At 40.9% G+C, this 20,510-nt stretch overlaps 1 protein-coding gene across 8 annotated transcripts in view; it reads right to left on the bottom strand.

Annotated features, from left to right (window-relative positions):
- ESRP1 (epithelial splicing regulatory protein 1) overlaps positions 1-20,510 on the bottom strand; it is a 76,723-nt gene that overhangs the window by 32,700 nt on the left and 23,513 nt on the right. For 5 of the 8 annotated variants that reach the window (XM_053558814.1, XM_053558815.1, XM_053558812.1 and 2 more), the window contains 6 exons: positions 20,369-20,501; positions 20,226-20,268; positions 16,451-16,752; positions 12,460-12,678; positions 9,234-9,432; positions 4,302-4,470 (listed from right to left, as the gene is read on the bottom strand). In XM_053558814.1, the coding sequence (XP_053414789.1) occupies positions 4,302-4,470; positions 9,234-9,432; positions 12,460-12,678; positions 16,451-16,752; positions 20,226-20,268; positions 20,369-20,501 (1,065 nt within the window). The remainder of the gene's footprint in view (positions 1-4,301; positions 4,471-9,233; positions 9,433-12,459; positions 12,679-16,450; positions 16,753-20,225; positions 20,269-20,368; positions 20,502-20,510) is intronic. The other 3 variants (XM_053558813.1, XM_053558818.1, XM_053558811.1) reach the window with 1 other exon arrangement.

The following is a 20,510-nucleotide window of genomic DNA, read 5'->3' as shown; positions in this document are numbered from 1 at the left end:
AACCTATATACCATAGCAAGACCCAGTCTCAAAATGCAATATATGTATACACACATATACAAGGTGCCCATAAAGTTCATGTTCGCACATAAAATTATGTTTGCACATAACTTTCGATTGAAAAAGTATACTTCTATAATAATGTTCAACAGAAATATAAATATCTGAAGATCCATAAAAATTTTGCTTAATAGAAGAATAAATTTAAAGTGTAGATGTCTAAAAATAAAGCAACTGCTAAATTATGGTGTATTTTTACACTTGGGACATTATGAAGAAGTCAACAATGAACCATAACTATTTTAAACTGCACATGAAGTTTATCAACACCCTGTATAACTATATCCTAGGGAAGAAATCAATGACACACTAGGAACTTGGAAAAAAAAGGAACAAGTGGGCAGAGCATGTTAAGTATACATCATTTAGACGCACACACGCTTATTGTTAGATAACAATAGTTACTTCTGGACTCAGAGGTGTAGAAAATAGGGCTCTTTATGTTTACTCATACTTCCATATTCCTGGAATTAATAATGAGCACATTATGAACTTTAAAACTGTAAGTAGAAAAAAACATTAATTTAGGCAGGTTAAATTAAAGGATCCATTAAGCCACAAATATCAGTTCCTCCTACAATGGGGACTTCAACTCAAACTTTATGGTCTCATTTCTCAGATTCTTTCTTGTATTATCGCTCATGTGGCAAGTCAATGAAAGAACTGCACCTGCCATTCCGACGTACAACGCATTCCACTCCAGACATGCTGATGATATAAAGAAAGTTAGACAAAGAACTTGCTATAACCAGAGCACACCAGCAACAATTGTCACAGGATCCCAGAGAAGGTGAAAGATTGGGGTTGGGATAGGGCACCCACGCAGTATTCAACTACGAACAATTACTTCTGAGCCTTTTCAAGACACCAAAAGCCAGCTAGCTGACAGCTTTTAGGGCTTTCTCCCCAGTTTTCTTCCCCCAGCAGAATGAAGAATATTTTCAATAGCATTAATGTTTTAAAAAATCCTAACAAAATGAACAAGTGCAATTAAAAGTGGCTATGAACTTCACTGCAACTAGCGAACTTCCAAAGTCTTCAAATCTACTATAAAACTTAATGTTAGAAGGGGAAATAAAAATAGTACAATGGAACACAGCACCTGCAGGGATTAGTTCCAGGCTGCTTATCCAAAGTCTAAAATATTGGTGTATGCAAAAATATTTAGTCAAATAGCTCGGGGTGGGGATCAAAGTATAGTATAAATGGCATTCATTCGTTTATTTATTTGAGGCTGAGTCTCACTCTGTTGCCCAAGATAGAGTGCCATGACGTCAGCCTAGCTCATAGCAACTTCAAATTCTTGGGCTCAAGTGATCCTCTTGCCTCAGCATCCTGAGTAGCTAGGACTACAGGCACCCATAATGCCCAGCTAACTTTTTCCATTTTTAGTATAGACATGGTATCCCTCTTGCTTAGGCTGATTTCAAACTCCAGAGCTCAAGTGATCAACTGGCCTCGACTTCCAGAATGTTAGGATTACAGGTGTGAGACACCCTACCCACTCTACTTTAAGGTTTAAATTGAACAATATTGTTTATACCAAATGAAATTTTACTTTATAATAAAGTAAATTGGCTGGGCCCAATGGCTCATACCTGTAATCCTAGGACCCTGGGAAGCCAAGACAGGTGGATTGCTTGAGATCAGGAATTCCAAACCAGCCTAAGCAAGAGCAAAACCCTACCACTAAAAACTAGCTGGGTGGTGGCGCCCGTGGTGGGTAGGACACCAGCCACATACACCCAGGCTGGTGGGTTCAAACCCAGCCCAGGCCAGCTAAACAACAATGGACAACAACAACAACAAAAAATAGCCAGGCACTGTGGTGGGCGCCTGTAGCCCCAGTTAGTTGGGAGGCTGAGGCAAAAGAATTGCTTAAGCCCAGGAGTTGAGGTTGCTATGAGCTGTGATGCCATGGGACTCTACCGAGGGCAACATAGTAAGACTCTGTCTCAAAAAATAAATAAATAAAATAAAATAAATAAAAAGTAGCTGGGCATTGGGGCAGGTGCTTATAATCTCAGCTACTGGGGAGGCTGGTGTAAAGGGATGGATCACTTGAGCCCAAGAGTTTGAGCTCATTTGACACCAGGGCACTCTACTGAAGGTGACAAAGTAAGACTCTGTCTCAAAAATAAATAAATAAGAAATAAATAAAGTATGAACTGTTTATTGGCTAAACAAAAAAAAAACTTCTTCAATGGGTGGCGCCTGTGGCTCAGTGAGTAGGGCGCCGGCCCCATATGCCAAGGGTGGCGGGTTCAGACCCAGCCCCGGCCAAACTGCAACAAAAAAATAGCCGAGGGTAGCGCCTGTGGCTCAGTGAGTAGGGCGCCAGCCCCATATACCGTGGGTTGCGGGTTCAAACCCAGCCCCGGCTGAACTGCAACCAAAAAATAGCCGGGCGTTGTGGTGAGCGCCTGTAATCCCAGCTGCTCGGGAGGCTGAGGCAGGAGAATCATGGAAGCCCAAGAGCTAGAGGTTGCTGTGAGTCCTGTGACATCATGGCACTCTACTGAAGGCGGTAAAGTGAGACTCTGTCTCTACAAAAAATAAATAAATAAATAAAAAATAGCCGGGCGTTGTGGCGGGCGCCTGTAGTCCCAGCTGCTCGGGAGGCTGAGGCAAGAGAATCGCATAAGCCCAAGAGTTAGAGGTTGCTGTGAGCCGTGTGATGCCACAACACTCTACCGGAGGGCGGTACAGTGAGACTCTGCCTCTACAAAAAAAATAAATAAATAAAAACTCTTCAAAACTTGTTTTGGGGAAGCGCCTATACTCAGTGGGTAGGGCGCCGGCCACATATGCCAAGGCTGGTGGGTTCAAAACTGGTCCTGGCCACCTAAAACAACAATGACAACTGCAACAAAAAAATAGCCGAGTGTTGTGGCAGGCGCCTGTAGTCTCAACTACTTGGGAGGCTGAGGCAAGAGAATCGCTAAAGCCCAAGAGTTGGAGGTTGCTGTGAGCTGTGATGCCACAGTACTCTACCAAGGGTGACATACTAAGACTTTGTCTCAAACAAAACAAACTTGTTTTGGATCCAGGCACAGTGGCTCATGCCTGCAATTCTAGCACTCTGGGAGGCCCAGGTCACAAGTTCAAGACCAGCCTGAGCCAGAGAAAGACCTCCTTTCTAAAAATAGCCGGGAGCAGCTCGGCACCCATAGCATAGTGGTTACAGCATCAGCCACATACACCGAGGGTGGCAGGCTCGAACCTAGCCAGGCCTGCTAAACAATAATGACAACTGCAACAAAAAAGAAATAGCTGGGCATTGTGGTGGGCACCTGTAGTCCCAGCTACTTGAGAGGCTGAGGCAAGACAATCGCTTGAACCCAAGAGTTTGAGGTTGTTGTGAACTGAGACGCTACGGCACTCTACCAAGGGTGACATAGTGAGACGCTGTCTCAACAACAACAACAACAAAATAGCCGGGAGTTTTTGTGGGTGCCTGTAGTCCCAGCTACTCTGGAAACTGAGGTATGAGAATTGCTTGAGACCCAAAGTTTGAGGTTGCTGTGAGCTGTGATGCCAAGGTACTCTACTGAGGGCAACAATGTAAGACTCGGTCTCCAAAAAAAAAAAAAAAATCCAGAAATGTTAGGTGACTTGAACCAGTTAGAACAGGTGACTAAAACTCAGGTCTCCCAACTCTTAAACCAACAACATTCTCTCCATATCCTAGGGTTTCCCAGATATTGAATACAGCTTAAAAGAATAAATGATATAAAATTACTGACTAAGAAAAAACTAATCTAATTCTGGATTTAGGGAGAAAAGAATACAGGCCCCGCAAAATATAAATTCATGCTACTTAAAAATATAATTGTTCCCTTCAGGCCAATCAAATCTTTACCATTAAAAATAAGACAACATAACACCTCCTTCCAATAGAAATATAATTGTTCCTATTATGAATTTTTCTCATTTATGATCCATTTACATGATATTGCCACCTATAGTGATTACAGAGCTATTCAGCTATGATCCAGTGATAAAAGTTAAGTCGTACATGTAGGTAACTTAAAACAGCACATTGTCAATATATAGTTAAAAAATAAACTTCTTTCGGTTTGTCTTGAAACAACCTTCTTGGTCCAAGATATAACCAGAAGCTGTTGCTTGCCATGCTAATCTTCAGTGTGGCAGACAATATTCTTTTGTGAGCTCCAGCACAGGCTATAAAAGGAGTCCTTTGTTTGTGTCCCTCATTTCCACTTCCCTCAGAGCCTTACCTGGGATAGTAGGCCGTGTAGTTCATGAAGAGCTGAGTGCCCGCTGGGTAGTATGCTGTAGAGGGCTGCAGTGCTCGTGGGTTCAGGACCACAGAGGGCTGATAGATGGCAGCATCAGTAGGAATAACTGCTGCGGGAGTTGGAAATGTGTAGGAGGGAGGAGACAGACCTATAAGCAAAGAGAGTGTCTTTGAGACATGTTTGTAACAGATGACACATACGTGCTAGCATTAAAGCCACGAAGTGGAACATGTAATGATCAAACACTCTTCAGCAGTACGGTGTATGTCAAAGCATCGGCTGTGCCCAAGTGAACTAACTCCTAAAAGGAGTAATTTATTCTGAATATTTCTCATTATAAGAAACCCAGAAAATGAGCTTTAAAGCTAATCCATATCTTCAGACCAATTTTTAAAAAAAAAAATCCAACCTAGCAAATAGCCCTAAAGAAACTAAGGCTCAGGTCTTCCTGAGGAATCAGGTGATAAGAAGGTGGCTCAGATTAAATATAAAATGGGCCCCAGTTCTTTTGCCTTCCAACAAACAAAGATCTTTTCTAGGCTTATAAAGTCAGACCAGTTGCGGTTCATTACCTTTCACATGTGACGTTAATACAAGTATCCACCAGGCCATCAGTACTCAATAGAGGAAGCTGACTGAACTTACAAGCTTCATACCTAGAATCACCATATTTTGCAAATAGCAAAGGCCCAAGAAATAAGCAATTTTTTTTAAATTTCAGATCAATATGGGAGTACAAACCATTAAGTTATAAAATTTCCAAATGAAATGTTAAAAGTCAACTGCAGCTGGGTCCTACACCCAGGCAGTATGTCATATATCCATGCATTGTACCCAACGGTGGGAAGCTACTGAACTCCCTCCCCTCACCCAAGTGATAACATTTTCAATGAAAATTTCCTAGATTACTTCAAATTGTCTTCTGTTCTTATGTGTTTCTACATTTCTGTGGAGATGTATAAACCAGCTGAATCTGTTTACATAAACCAAGAACCAACCTGATGATAATATATTCAACTTCGTATGCCTCTTTCATACTCACCCAAAACTGTGCTACATGTTAGATACCTATAAACTTTAAAATTATGATCCCAACCCTTAAAGAGTCAATAGAAAGCAAAACACATAAAATATTATTAAAATTTTTTTTTTTTTTTTTTTTTTTTTGTAGAGACAGAGTCTCACTTTACTGCCCTTGGTAGAGTGCTGTGCATCACACAGCTCACAGCAACCTCCAGCTCTTGGGCTTACGCGATTCTCTTGCCTCAGCCTCCCAAGCAGCTGGGACTACAGGCGCCCGCCACAATGCCCAGCTATTTTTTTTGTTGCAGTTTGGCCAGGGCTGGGTTTGAACCCGCCATCCTCGGTATATGGGGCCGGCACCCTACTCACTGAGCCACAGGAGCCACCCTAAAAATTTTTTTGTAAATGGGGGGGGGGGGGGGGGCGGGGCCTGTGGCTCAGTGAGTAGGGCGACAGTCCCATATACCAAGGGTGGCAGGTTCAAACCCAGCCCCGGCCAAACTGCAATAAAAAAAATAGCTGGGCGTTGTGGTGGGCACCTATAGTCCCAGCTACTCGGGAGGCAAGAGAATCGCCTAAGCCCAACAGCTGGAGGTTGCTGTGAGCTATGACGCCACAGCACTCTACCGAGGGCCACAAAGTAAGACTCTGTCTCTAAAAATAAATAAATAAATAAAATTAATTTTTTTTTTTGGCTGGGTATAGAGGCTAATGCCTGTAATCCTAGCACTCTGGGAGGCCAATGTGGTGACTCCCTTGAGCTCAGGAGTTGGAGACCAGCCTGGGCAAGAGCAAGACCCCATCTTTACTAAACACAGAAAAATTAGCCAGGTGTTGTGACCAGCACCTGTGGTCCCTACTATTCAAGAAGCTGAAGCAAGAGGATCTCGTGAGCTCAGAGTTTGGAGTTTGAGGCCGTTGTGAGCTATGATGATGCCACAACACTCTACCCAGGATGACAGAATGAAAGAGACTCTGTCTCAAATTTAAAAATTTTTAAGAAGAGCCCACAGAAAGGCCAACAATATAAATGAGGCGCTTAAGACTTTTTTTTTTTTTTTTTGAGACAGAGTCTCACTATGTAGCCCTCAGTAAAGTGCTGTGGCATCACAGCTCACAGCAACCTCAAACTCTTGGGCTTAAGCAATTCTCTTGCCTCAACCTTCCGAGAACCTGGGACCCAGCTACTACAGGCGCCCACCACAATACCTGGCTATTTTTTTAGTTGCAGTTGTCATTGTTGTTTAGCAGGCCTGGGCTGGGCTTAAACCCTACAGCCTCAGTGTTACGTGGCTAGCACGTCCTACTCACTGAGCCACGGGCACAGAGCCAGAGGCACTTAAATCTTATATAGAAAGTGATACAGACTGTGCTAATAATCTGTTTTCAAAACTATTAGGCAATTCATTACAGAATACTGCCTCATACCAGTAAGACAAGCATAGATAGTAGGTATATGTAGTTCTGCTTCAAAACAAAGAAAGGCAGGCATTTTTAATAAGCAGAGATTAGACTGCGAAGCTTTGGGCATTCCTCAGCTGAATGAATAGTTATTCTTATAGTCTTAGGAGAAAATCAGATATATAAGCATAGATTAAGATGATAAACATTAAAAAAGGTCAATGAGGGCGGCACCTGTGGCTCAGTCGGTAGGGTGCCGGCCCCATATACCGAGGGTGGCGGGTTCAAACCCGGCCCCGGCCAAACTGCAACCAAAAAATAGCCGGGCGTTGTGGCGGGCGCCTGTAGTCCCAGCTGCTCGGGAGGCTGAGGCAAGAGAATCGCTTAAGCCCAGGAGTTGGAGGTTGCTGTGAGCTGTGTGAGGCCACAGCACTCTACCGAGGGCCATAAAGTGAAACTCTGTCTCTACAAAAAAAAAAAAAAAAAAAAAAAAAAAAAGGTCAATGAGGGGCACCGGCCCCATGGGCCAGAGGTGACTGGGTTCAAACCCAGTCCCAGACAAAAACTGCAAAAAAAAAAAAAAAAAGAAAGAAAGTCAATGAGACTTTAGCAACATTTCTTTGTTAAATTCAATAGGACCTTCTTCATTGGAGGTTGATAACCAGTTACTATTTTGATTATTTTAGTCCTTGAAATTACATAAAAAAACATATGCAATTTCTCTGAATTGTGTGCTTTCTACATAGCTAGGCAATCATCTAAACTGTGTTGGCAAGAAAAAAGGATCCAATACAACAGGCATAATATTGTATTATAAATGGAAATTCTAATTTTTTGAGAAAGAAAACTCTTTCACTAAAAGGGCAAACAAAAAAAAATAGAACATAAAAGGGCAAACAGGCAGATTTTTGTTAAAATGTTTATCCTTGTTTTCAGTATATTAAAGGTAACAAAAATTACAGAAAATTTTTGTTGTTTAAATATAAGGGATACAAATGCATTTCTGTTACATGGACATATTGTACAGTGATGACATCTGGGCTTTCAGTGAAACCATCGCCCCAAAAATGTACATGTACCCATTAAGTAATTTCTTTTCCCTCATCCCACCTTTCACCCTACAGAAATATTTTCCTATGTAAAACATTAAGTTTCTTTGTTTGTTTGTTTTTAATTTTAGGTGTAAAGCACAGAGGGAAGAAGGAAGAAATTAAAGTCTGATGAGCAAAGTCCACAATGACCAGTTTTCCACCAGGAAGAGTGAAGTAAAAGAATATCACAAAAGAGGAATTTGGGTCACACATGAAGGCGAAATTCCTTTACCTGACCAATGCTTGACAGATCATCACTAAAAGATATTACAAAATCTGCTGACATTATCACTGGTTTCTGGACAGAAACATACAACTAGGATTGCTTTAAGATATCTTAATTATAAATCTTCAAAATTTGATACTCATGAATGATCAACTCTAAGATATTCACCATAGCAAGCAGCAGGTAAATGGAATATTAGCATTTAGAAACTCCAAGGGAAAAAGGATTAAGCCCCACCAAATATTCTGCAAATAATATTTTACCAAACAGGATTATTGGTATAGACCCCTCTTTACTAAAAAGTGACCTCCTCCCCCACTTTATTGGAATTGGGAACACAAATCCAGTTTACTTTCTTAGCTTTCTTTGAACTGCATTCCAACTACTGCATTCTTTAAACATACCCGTAGGCCTAAAAAGGTATGTCTTACTCAAAAGTGAAAATTTCATAATAGATCCCCAAATATGCATTTCTTAGTCACTAACTAGAACTTGGTCTCTAGACTACAGGGCTTATTCCTCTCAAACAGGATTCCAGATGGTCTGCACCCAGGTGCCAATGAGCAAGAGCATGGCTTGAAATTAAGCACTGATCCTGTGATTCAATGAAAACTTTGGCTAATTTGTTGACATAATTACGCATTTATATTTTTTAACTTGCTCATTCCAGATATCCTGGAAAGCAATAGAAACTCTCTAGGTTACCATTTTCAAAAAAAATAAATAAATAAAACTTGATGCTCAAAAAGTTAAACACAAAATTTGTATCAAATCATTCTTCTTAAAGCTTGATGTGTTTTAAAAAAGAGAAAAAAAATCCAGCCATACTTTTACTTTATCTTTAAATGCGTACACAGATTATCCACATAGCCAGCTTGCCTCCCAGAGTCAGTGCTTATCTGGAGCACACTAAGCTTCAGAAATCAAGTGCTTATCACTGTAAAAGCAAGAATATAATTTGAAAGGAGCTATTTGCAGCATCACTAATTATGGGTGTCCACAACCAAGGTCTTAAATGATTACCAGATACTACCGATTTCAGATGAGAAAGCCTTATGTAATCACCTCACCTGCCTCAGAAAGAACCAGGGACATAGAAAGTTACAAAAGCAGCTTAAGCACCTACCAGCATATAGCGTAGAATAGTGCCAAGACCCAAGAAAAACTTACATGGTAACTTACATGGCGGTGGGGATAAGCCATTTCGATTTAAAGTGCCCCCCATTAACACAAAGTTCATCTCCTCAGCTGAACACTGAAAGACTTCAACATATCTGTCCTTCATGGTTTTTTTATGACACTTCTGTGCAGCCATAAATGCTCTGTCCGCAGACTTCATCTGGATAAAGGCATCTCCTGATGGGCGGCCCTGAGTGTGTGGGGAAGAATAAGAACAAAAGGAGACTGTCTCCTTCAACAAGGAAATGGTTGCTTACAAAACATGCAAAATGACAATCACCCATAGTACAGTCATTTTAGCCACAAAATCTGGGTGACAGTATGATCTACTAAAACCTGACTTGTATTTCATCACTTAATCACCAGAATGGCCCACAAAATGTAGAAGAACAGTTTTGAGGGCTCATAGCTGAACATGATCCTTTTTGGTTTCTGTTAATTAGTATCAGATGTACACTTTTCTGAAAGAGTCTCCTTGTGACTCCAGTTTCAAAATATAAGATAGTATATTGGGGTTTTTTCCCTTCTGAAAAATCTGATTAAATCTCATTCAATTTGAGAAGGGCTAGTAACAGAATCAGTATTGGAGCTTTACATATCAGCTGTCTGTTCCAATTCATCAACATGCCAAAGTCCTTTCACTTTTCCCTGCAGCCTAGGTTGGAATGTGGTGTAGAGGTAAGGACTGGGAGCTGCCAAGCATAGTAATGGCTAGTGAGAACTGTGTCATCAGCTTTGCTTGGGAGCCCTTCTCTCATCCACTCCCTTGCAGCTCCACCTTAAACGTTGGTCAAACAGGTGCTCTTAGACATTTTCTATTAGTAATAGCTTAGTAAGATAAAAAAACAAGCCCATAAATTTCTGTTTTGCAGAGCTACACAACTAAGAATATCTTAGTTTTATAGATCATGAACATTTTATGGGGGAAAAAAAGACAACCATTGTATAAGACTGTTTTCTCATTTTACGGTTTTCCTAAAACCATAGGGACTATTAGGGACTATTTACTCCAAACTATTACCATGCAAGTTACCATAAGAGTTACCAACTACCAGGGAAATTAGCAACAAACCCAGTCCAAGACGGAAACCTAACATCTTCAAGGCAGCTAAGAGCTTATCATCAAAGAAACATTTTTCATCCAGTGTAATCACAATAGGTCACATGGGTCATGGAGAGACACATTGGTCCACTGTTGTTAATCCAAGAGTAATGGGCCCAAGGTTATTTGAAAGGGAGACTAAGGCTCGGCACCTGTGGTTCAAGCGGCTAAGGCGTCAGCCACATACACCTGAGCTGGCAGGTTCGAATCCAGCCCGGGCCCGCCAAACAACGATGACGGCTGCAACCAAAAAAACGCCGGGTGTTGTGGCAGGCGCCTGTAGTCCCAGCTACTTGGGAGGCGGAGACAGGAGACTCACTTGAGCCCAGGAGTTTGAGGTTGCTGTGAGCTATGATGCCACAGCACTCTACCCAGGGCAACAGCTTGAGGCTCTGTCTCAAAAAAAAAGAAAAGAATAAAAAAAGAAAGGGAGACTAAAAAAGAAATCAAACAATTCCCTGATGATACTGTTTTGTGGAATATTTTATTCAAAGAACTCTTACTAGTGAATCATGCTTAGAGGGTCACACAACAAGCTGTATAACAATATTGACTTATTGGGCGGTGCCTATGGCTCAGTTGGTAGGGTGCCGGCCCCATATACCGAGGGTGGCGGGTTCAAACCCGGCCCTGGCTGAACTGCAACCAAAAAATAGCTGGGCGTTGTGGCGGGCGCCTGTGGTCCCAGCTACTTGGGAGGCTGAGGCAAGAGAATCGCTTAAGCCCAGGAGTTGGAGGTTGCTGTGAGCTGTGTGATGCCATGGCACTCTACCAAGGGCCATAAAGTGAGACTCTGTCTCTACAAAAAAAAAAAAAAAAAAAAAAAAAAAAAAACAATATTGACTTATTACAAGTTAAAATGAGCATGTGCTGGTATAGAAGGAAACTAATATAGAAAGTAAGGGCTCAGAAGGTTCTCTGATTTCTTTAGACTCTTTGTACACAATCTCATATGCTTCCCAGTAAGACAAGATAATAATAATGAAAGAGATCAAATCTCTTAAGTGAAAAGAAAAGGTGGGAAGTTAACTGTTTAGAAAAAAAATTACTATTCCCCATACTGGCCTATATTCAACCCATAATGGTCAAAAGTTTTATTTTCAAAAATTAATACAATGTTGCTTTTAATAAAGAATTCCAAGGTTTTAATTGTAACTATAAGGCTTGCGGATTTTTAGAATTTTATCCTGGGCTGGGGTTGGTGGCTCACGCCTGTAATCCTAGCACCCTGGGAGGCTGAGGCGGGTGGATTCCTTGAGCTCACAAGTTTGAGACCAGCCTGAACAAAGTCGAGACACCATCTCTACTAAAAATAGAAAAACTGAAGCAAGAGGATTACTTGAGCCCAAGAGTTTGAAGTTGCTGTGAGCCACGATGCCATGGCACTCTACCCAGGGTAATAGCTTGAGACTCTGTCTCAAAATTTAAAAAAAAGAAAAAGAAAAATTTTATCCTGCTTACGATATCAGAAAATACTATTATATTTTCTAGCAAATAAAACTAATCTTACCTAAATAAAAAAAATCACAACAAACTAGGAAATACTTTACATTTGCATACTAGAAAAAAAGATCAGTTAGATTTTAATAGAGGCTTTTCAGCAATTCATTCATTAATATATCTGAGAGCCTATTATGACCCAATCCTGTTCTAGGTAGTATGGACAGAGTCCTAATTGAATTTTCTGCATCCTACTGAATATAATTTTATGTCTAACATATACATGAAATAAAATGCACCATTTCTGAATGGTCAGTGGATACAAAACACTCTGGAACACAGGCATGCTTATTTGTAGTGTTTTCACATTATGAACCACAGAGTTAAAGAGTTCAGAGCGGAACAGAAAAAATTATATAGATACTATTAACATGTGTGACTCCTACCTTGTGCTATTGACAATTTGATGGAAGATGAAAGAATAGAGCTGAAATTGAGTTACACTAATGATAGTGTTTTCGTTTTAGAGTTCATCCTAAAGATCTATTGCATTTACAATAAAATCTTTCCTGAAAGAGTTAGTGTATTACTGACAACTATTTGTATGTTTTTATTGGGAAAGAGTTTTTGCTAGTAAGAATAAGCAAGTACGTTTTCTGTAAGTGGCTTTCTTACCTGATGATTCAATACCATGTGAACACCGTGGGTACGAATATCAGTGGAGAACTCCCCCAGGAAGTCCAGGATATCCTCTATTGTGGCCGCATAGGGAAGACCGCGAAGGCGTATACAGTCTCTAACATTTGTAGGAGGCACAAATTGCTGAGGTAGTACTGGAATAATGGGAGGGGTTGGAAGTGGAATGAGAGGGGCCGAGGAGAATCGATTCAGCACCTGTACTCAAAGCAAAACAGAAGTGATTTAGAGCCTTGCTTCTCCTTTGCTGTCTGCAGACCAGCAATGGCATCAATTCAGAGATCTGTTAGAAATGCAGAATCTCAGCTCCACCCCAGACCTAATAAATATTAATATGTATTTGAATAAAATCCCCAAGTGATTCAAAAGTGCACCAAACTTTGAGAAGCAATGATGGAGAACCAGATTCATGCATTTCAGCCGTGAAAGAGTGATACTTACTACTGTCAACTAAACAATGAGTCATACACCACTCAAAGCAACGCACTTATATTAAGGTAATGCCTGTCTGGAAAAATGTGTCTTTATGTACCTTGGTATGTACAAATACCTTTAAAGGCTGCAATTTTCATAAAAACCTGGACATTTCACTAAATGTGAACTTCTATAGTAATTTATTAGATTTCATTTCACCAGTGTTCCCCTTAATATCATTTTCATACTCCACCTCCACACCCAAGAAATGGAATGACCCAGGCCAGGCACAGTGATTCACACCTGTAATCCTAGCATTCTGGGAGCCTGAAGGGGGAGGATCCCTTGAGCTCAGGAGTGTGAGACCAGACTAAGCAAAAGCAAGAGACCCCATCTCTGCTAAAAATAGGAAAATTAGCCAGGTATTCTGGCGGGTGCCTGTAGTTCCAGCTAATTGGGAGGCTGAGGCAAGAGAATTGCTTGAGCCCAAGAGTTTGAGGTTGTTGTGAGGCCCTCCCCAGGCATTACAGGCTGATGCCACAACACTCTAGCCTGGAGCAACAGAGACTGTCTCAAAAGAATAGAATGACCCATTAAAGGAACCACAGTCCAAACACTGACTGAAGACTATGTTAAAACGTAATACTGCTTAATAGCACAAGGCAAAGTAGCTGAATAATATAGAAATGAAAAATATCATCTGATAACCATAAAGATAAACAGCAATACAGCAATTTCATTTCCATGTGAATTTGAGACAAAGGCAAGACAAGATCTTCAGGATCTTAAATTCATAGAATTCAGTTATCATAAGAACAGGTGGTAAGTCAGGTACATTTTGGACAAAGGATTGATCCTAGGTAAAATGCATATTACAAGTCCACTTTTACATAAGTTTAGAGCATGCCACCTAACTCAATGCCATTTGTGGCATCCCCAGGTTTTCTGATCAACTTAACCATTGCTTCCATTAACATCCCATAAACTGAAAATATAGAAGAATCAATGAATCCTTTTCCAAAATATGGATTACTTTCCCCACTCACACCCTATTTAGTTGTTATCTGAGTAAGAGGTGACAAAAAAGAAACAGCACAGCCAAAGAAATGCTCTGACAAAGACACAAGAGGACTTAAATTATGCAAATCATCCAAATGAAGCACAAACAATAGGAAAGAGCAAGAAAAAGAAAAAGAAAAAATTAGGGCAGCACCTGTGGCTCAGTCCAAGGGTGGAGGGTTTTTATTTTTTTTGAAAAGTAAATTTATTTTAGGTTAATGTGAGGGTACAAACAGCCAAAATATTTGATTTTGTTAGGTAGTGGGTTATGTCCCACATACAAAAGGTGTGCCAAACACCCCCAACCCCATGCCCATTTGGTGAGAGCACCCCAACCCTTCTCTGCCCCTCCCTCGTTACCCCTTCCCCCAGAAAAATCATTTTTTTATTTATTTTTTTTATTTTTTTTAACATAGCCTTCCTGGCATTTTCTTAGTTATTGTGTTAAGACATTTATATTCTACAGGGTGGTGGGTTCAAACCCGGCCCCAGCCAAACAGCAAACTAACAAACAAAAAAATATAGCCGGGCGTTGTGGCAGGCACCTGTAGTCCCAGCTACTCCAGGACGCTGAGGCAAGAGAATCGCCTAAGCCCAGAGTTGGAGGTTGCTGTGAGCTGTGTGATGCCACGGCACTCTACAAAGGGCCATAAAGTGAGACTCTGTCTCTACAAAAAAAAAAAAAAAAAAAATCAACCTAGGATAGACAGGTAATAGAGCAAGCACCTTATAATACCTGCCAAATAGGAAGTAATCAAATACTGACTGACTGAAATGATTATTAGTAATGAAGAGAAGACAGTGAAAGAGCTGACTACTCCACACTTGTGAAATCATTAGAGATGGAGTCATGGAGAGAGAGCACACCCAAGATCCCCTTTCAGTGGAAACACAGAGACAGCCTATTCTATTTCCAGACCAAGGCACAGTAGACCCAGGCCCTGGGGTAGTCAATTCTAGACCTTGGTTTTCATGAAACCGTTCTTCTGGTTTAAAGAACTAAAACAAAGTCTGCATTTTTGCTTCCTGTTTAGGAAGAATGGATATATTTGTCCTTGAAGACATGTAGCATATTTTAGATAAGAATCTCAAGCTATCACCCTGGGTAGAGTGCCATGGCGTCACAGCAACCTCAAACTCTTGGGCTTAAGCGATTCTCTTGCCTCAGCCTCCCAAGTAGCTGGGACTACAGGTGCCCACCCCAGTGCCCGGCTATTTTTCTGTTGTGCCTGTCATTGTTGTTTAGCTGGCCCAGGCCCGGTTCAAACCTGCCACCCTCGGTGTTATGTGGCCGGCGCCCTACCTACTGAGCTATGGGCACTGCCCGGAGATTCAAAATTTTTCATATAAATTTTAAATAAGGTACAGATTTAAACTACACTGACCCCTAAAAACATGTTCACTTGATAAGTAAAAAATAATTGAAAGGCTTGAGATTTCTATAGGTGGTTTCAAGCTCAGACCTTAGTACATGTTGGGGAAGTGACAACCCCTTTTATGTCTTAAACAAATAAAACTCTGAATTCTAAAGCTAATAAAATAGTACATGGGTCACTAGTAGGAAAAAAACTGATAAAGACCTTTGGGAAATAATTTGGCAAGACATTAAAAACCTTAAAATATCACAGTCTATATCTACAGAAATCAGATATAAACATATTTGTGTAGGAATTTCTTATGGTAGGTAAAAAGCAGTCTAAATGTAAATCTAGGAATAGAGATATTTAAAGATAGTTTTTTAGAAATGAGTAAGCTGTCAAAATATTTAACCCTTGGTAAGCTGAGCATCCAAGGACTGTAACAAACTGGTTAATATACAGAGGTGGTTGATATAAGGATGTAGGCCTACTGTACTGACACGTACACGTGGTACATGTCTGAATATGAACTTTAGTCAACTTGAGGTGGCCAACTATTGAGGTTCTACTATATAGTTTTGTTTTTTGGGTTTTTTTGTTTTTTTTTTTTTTTGCAGTTTTTTTGTGGCAGGGGCCGGCGCCCTACTCCGTTGAGCCACAGGCACCACCCTAAATCTATTTTTTTTTTTTTTTTTTTTTGGCTGGGGCCCAGTTTGAACCTGCCACCTCCGGTATATGGGGCCAGCGCCCTACCCCTTTGAGCCACAGGCACCGCCCTACCATATAGTTTTGGTTGTGGCCATCACTGTTGTTTGGTGGGCCCAGGCTGGATTCGAACCCGTCAGCTCAGGTGTATGTGGCTGGCGCCTTAGCTGCTTGAGCCACAGGTGCTGAGCCATAGAGGTTTTAACAGACTACAGAAGTATAGCTACAGCAGTATTCCAATTTTATAAAAACACAGTATGTTGTCTATGTGTGTATAGGGCAACAGACACTATTTTTTGGTTTTGTAATAAAGCCTGTCTTCACTTAATTATACTTCCTGTATTCTCCAAGTTTTATTTTAACATAATAAAGGATTATATTCAGAGATAAGCAGAAATGAATGCAAAGATACTAACATACTCTTACAGACCAACCTGCTGAACTTCAGCTGCGGTGCTCCTGAACAGTTCAATGTATCTTTTCCCCAACAAGTCCTTATGCTTCCTCAATGCGTTCTGTGCATATTCCTCACAAGCAAAGAGTACAAAAGCATCCCCTGTTGGCCTGCCATCTGGGTACGTGACAAAGAGGATGCCTTCCTTCCCACCAGTAATGGGACAATGCTGTCCAAAGAAGGCCACCACTTCTTCAGCTGTGGCAGTGAAAGGGAGCCCCCGCATGCGGACAATGACTTGGTTTTCCTTGGAGAGAAACTGGGCTACCTCATTTGAGGTACCTAGGGAAAACAAATATTAAGAAGCATGGAGACAAACAGTTAAGACATCAACTTCTTCAAATTTAAAAGACAGTTTCTGACAATGTCTTGAATTCATAATAAAGACACTAATTCCTACTGAATTTATAAACATCCCAGGAGTGAGAATACTTTTGCCAAATTTCAAACTCTTCCCTATTTTTATAAGACATCCTCTTAATCTAGAAAGCTGGCTGGACAATTAAGTCATGGAGCACTCTTCTATCCTTCCTAAACAAGTCATGGATACAATACCTGGGTCCAATTTTGGCTTTATTGTTTACTAGGGTAAGATCTCCCTAAAACTTAACTGTGTGTCTTAGTTTCCTTGTACATAAAACTGCCTACCTCATAAACTATGAGAATTAGGTAGGTAATTCTTTGGGTTTTGTCATTTCCCTAATTATTAAGAAAAATTCAAACACACTGAAGCAGAGATATTATGAATATATAGGGCGATCTGGTTTCAGTATTTATCAACATTCTGCCTAACGCAAAGCATTAGAGCCAGATGCAGCAACTCACGTCTGAAATCTTAGCTATTTGGGAGGTTGAGGTGGGAGGAACGCATTAGAACGGGAGTTCGAGACCAGCCTAGGCAACATGGCGAGACCCCGATCTCTAAAAACAAATTTTTTAAATAAAAGTGAAGCATTTTAGACATATTGCCATGAAAAAAATACTAAATGTATATTCTTCAAACTCATACACTAGTAAGATTTTTTCCTTAACAGCAAACTTTTATCATACTACCCATACAGAATTAAATTCAGGCCACAATGAAAACTAGTTAACTTTGCCATTTAAAATCTGTAGCACATTGGGTGGTGCCTGTGGCTCAAGGAGTAGGGCACTAACCCATATGCCAGAGGTGGCAGGTTCAAACCCAGCCCCAGCCAAAAACTGTAAAATAAATAAATAAATAAATAAAATTATTAAAAAAAAAAATTTGTAGCACATCTCTCATGGAACCCATGGATCCAGGTAAGAGCAAAGCAACTATAGGTACATTTATCCCCAACCGATATCAAGCACTGCTTTGGAACTCTGGAAATCCATTAAAGCCTGCATCTTTAAGCCTCAGGATTTATTTAAAGATGAATGAGAACAAAATTGTACTAGTAAATTGTGTTAGCAAGATGCCGTTAAAAGTTTTAAGTTGCAAAAATTTCACTAGGGCTATGTAACACAGGTGTATAAATGTTCTTCACATTACCCCAACATGACTTGACAACCCATGTCAAAGACTTGTTAAAAAGGTCTACAATTCGGGCGGCGCCTGTGGCTCAGTGAGTAGGGCGCCGGCCCCATATGCCAAGGGTGGCGGGTTCAAACCCAGCCCCGGCCAAACTGCAACAACAAAAAAATAGCCGGGCGTTGTGGCGGGCGCCTGTAGTCCCAGCTGCTCGGGAGGCTGAGGCAAGAGAATCGTGTAAGCCCAAGAGTTAGAGGTTGCTGTGAGCCGTGTGACGCCGCGGCACTCTACCTGAGGGCGGTACAGTGAGACTCTGTCTCTACAAAAAAAAAAAAAAAAAAAAAAAAAAAAAAAGGTCTACAATTCAGCCACCCTATTTTTAGAGAATTATCCTTATGAGCGGCTCATACAGAGACTGAAAAATATTCACAACTTACCTAAAGCGAAAAATTGGAAATAAGCTCTAAATGCCCAACAGAGATGTTTAAAAACATTATAGCACACATAATACTATACTTCAATTAACACTTAAGAAAATTCAGTAACATAGGAAGACACTCATATTAAAAGGAAGTTATGAAACAATATGAACAAACAATAGAAACTTACAAAGAAGATATATAGAGAGGAAAAAGATCAGACAAAGCATAGTTAACTTTTTTTTTTTTTTTGAGACAGTCTCACTATGTCACCCTTAGTAGAGTGCCATAACGTCACAGCTCACAGCAACCTCCAACTCTTGGGCTTAAGCGATTCCCTTGCCTCAGCCTCCCAAGTAGCTGGGACTACAGGCACCTGCCACAACGCTCGGCTATTTTTTGTTGCAGTTGTCACTGTTGACTAGTTGGCCTGGGCTGAGTTTGAACCTGTCAGCCTCAGTGTATGTGGCTGACGCCATAACTACTGTGCTAACATTTTATGCATCCATTACTTTCAGGTTTTAAAGTTACAAATCACTCAATAATTGGACTATATGTGCTCCCCCCACCCACTTTCTAACCATATTACCCAAAATATTTTGTAACCAAAAATACAAGAAGCCCCAAACCACCATGTTTCTTGATGACTTAAGTTTAAAGAAAAGCTAGAAGCAGATATGTAACAAACCAAGGTATTGAAGTAAGCTGTTTTAAAGCAATTTTCAGACTCATTTCTTCTAAGAATTACCCTTTTCCTTTGCATACGACTTGCAAATGTGACCATTTCACATTTCATGTAGTACTATTTTTTTTTTTTTGTAGAGACAGAGTCTCACTTTATCACCCTCGGTAGAGTGCCATGGCATCACACAGCTCACAGCAACCTCCAACTCCTGGGCTTAAGCAATTCTCTTGCCTCAGCCTCCCGAGTAGCTGGGACTACAGGCACCCGCCACAACGCCCAGCTATTTTTTGGTTTGCAGTTCAGCCGGGGCCGGGTTTGAACCCTCCACCCTCGGTATATGGGGCCGGCGCCCCACCCACTGAGCCACAGGTGCAGCCCCATATAGTACTATTTTTAATGACTGTAACTACAGTAGGTTGGCTCAAGCCTTAGGGCAAGTGTTAGACATTAAGCTCACTGATACTTTTAGAAATTTCTTCCTATTTTTATATATATGTGTGTGTGTATCCTAACTGGACTCAGGGGCTCACACCTGTAATCCTAGCACTTTGGGAAGGTGAGTTGGGAGGACTGCTTGAGGCCAAGTTCAAAGACCAGCCTGGGCAACAAGATGAGACCCTGTCTGTACAAAAAAAAAAATTGAAAATTAAAAAATTAGCCAGGGGCCTGTAATCCCAGCACTTGGGAGGCTGAGGTAGGTGGATTGCCTGAGCTTACAGGTTCGAGACTGGCCTGAGTCAGAGCGAAGCCACTAAAAATAGCCAGGCACTGTGGGAGCTACTTGGGAGGCTGAGGCAAGAGAATTGCTTAAGCCCAGAAGTTTCAGGTTGCTATGAGCTATGTCACCACGGCACTCTACCCAGAGTGACAAGAATGAGACTGTGTCTCCAAAAAAAAAAAAAAAAAAATTAGCCAAGAGTGGTGGCAGGCACCTGTAAGTCCTTGTTACTTAGGAAGCTGAGGCAGGCGGACCATTTGAGCCCAGGAGTTTGAATTTGCAGTGAGCTATGAGAACACCACCGCAGCACACTAGCACAGGCAATAGAACGAGACTCTAGTTAAAAAAAAAAAAATAACTATTCCCATGCTCCATTGCTAAACATGCAAAATGTTAGATTATTATTAACTACAGCTATATCACATAAAATATACTCACCACCAGCAATTTTAAGAAAATCTTCGCCTGTTGCTTTGTAAACCTAAGGAAAGAAAAGAAAGTTAATCATGCAGTTTCTGAGCCTTCCATCATTTGTTAACACTCATTCAAGACGTTCAGAGTCTCAGGTTGTGAGAACATACCTCAATATACCGGGTCCCCATGTGATGTTTGTGCCTCTGTAGTGCTAGGTCTCTATGCTCCTCACTGACAAACCTAACCAGAGCTTCTCCATTTCTTCGACCTTGAGCATTCAGACAAAGTGCTGCACCTCCCCTTTGAGAA

This window comes from Nycticebus coucang, chromosome 13 (assembly GCF_027406575.1).
Source record: "Nycticebus coucang isolate mNycCou1 chromosome 13, mNycCou1.pri, whole genome shotgun sequence".
Taxonomy (NCBI): Eukaryota; Metazoa; Chordata; class Mammalia; order Primates; family Lorisidae; genus Nycticebus; species Nycticebus coucang.
Note: the sequence above shows the minus strand (reverse complement) of the source record. Positions and strands in the feature narration are given on the sequence as shown.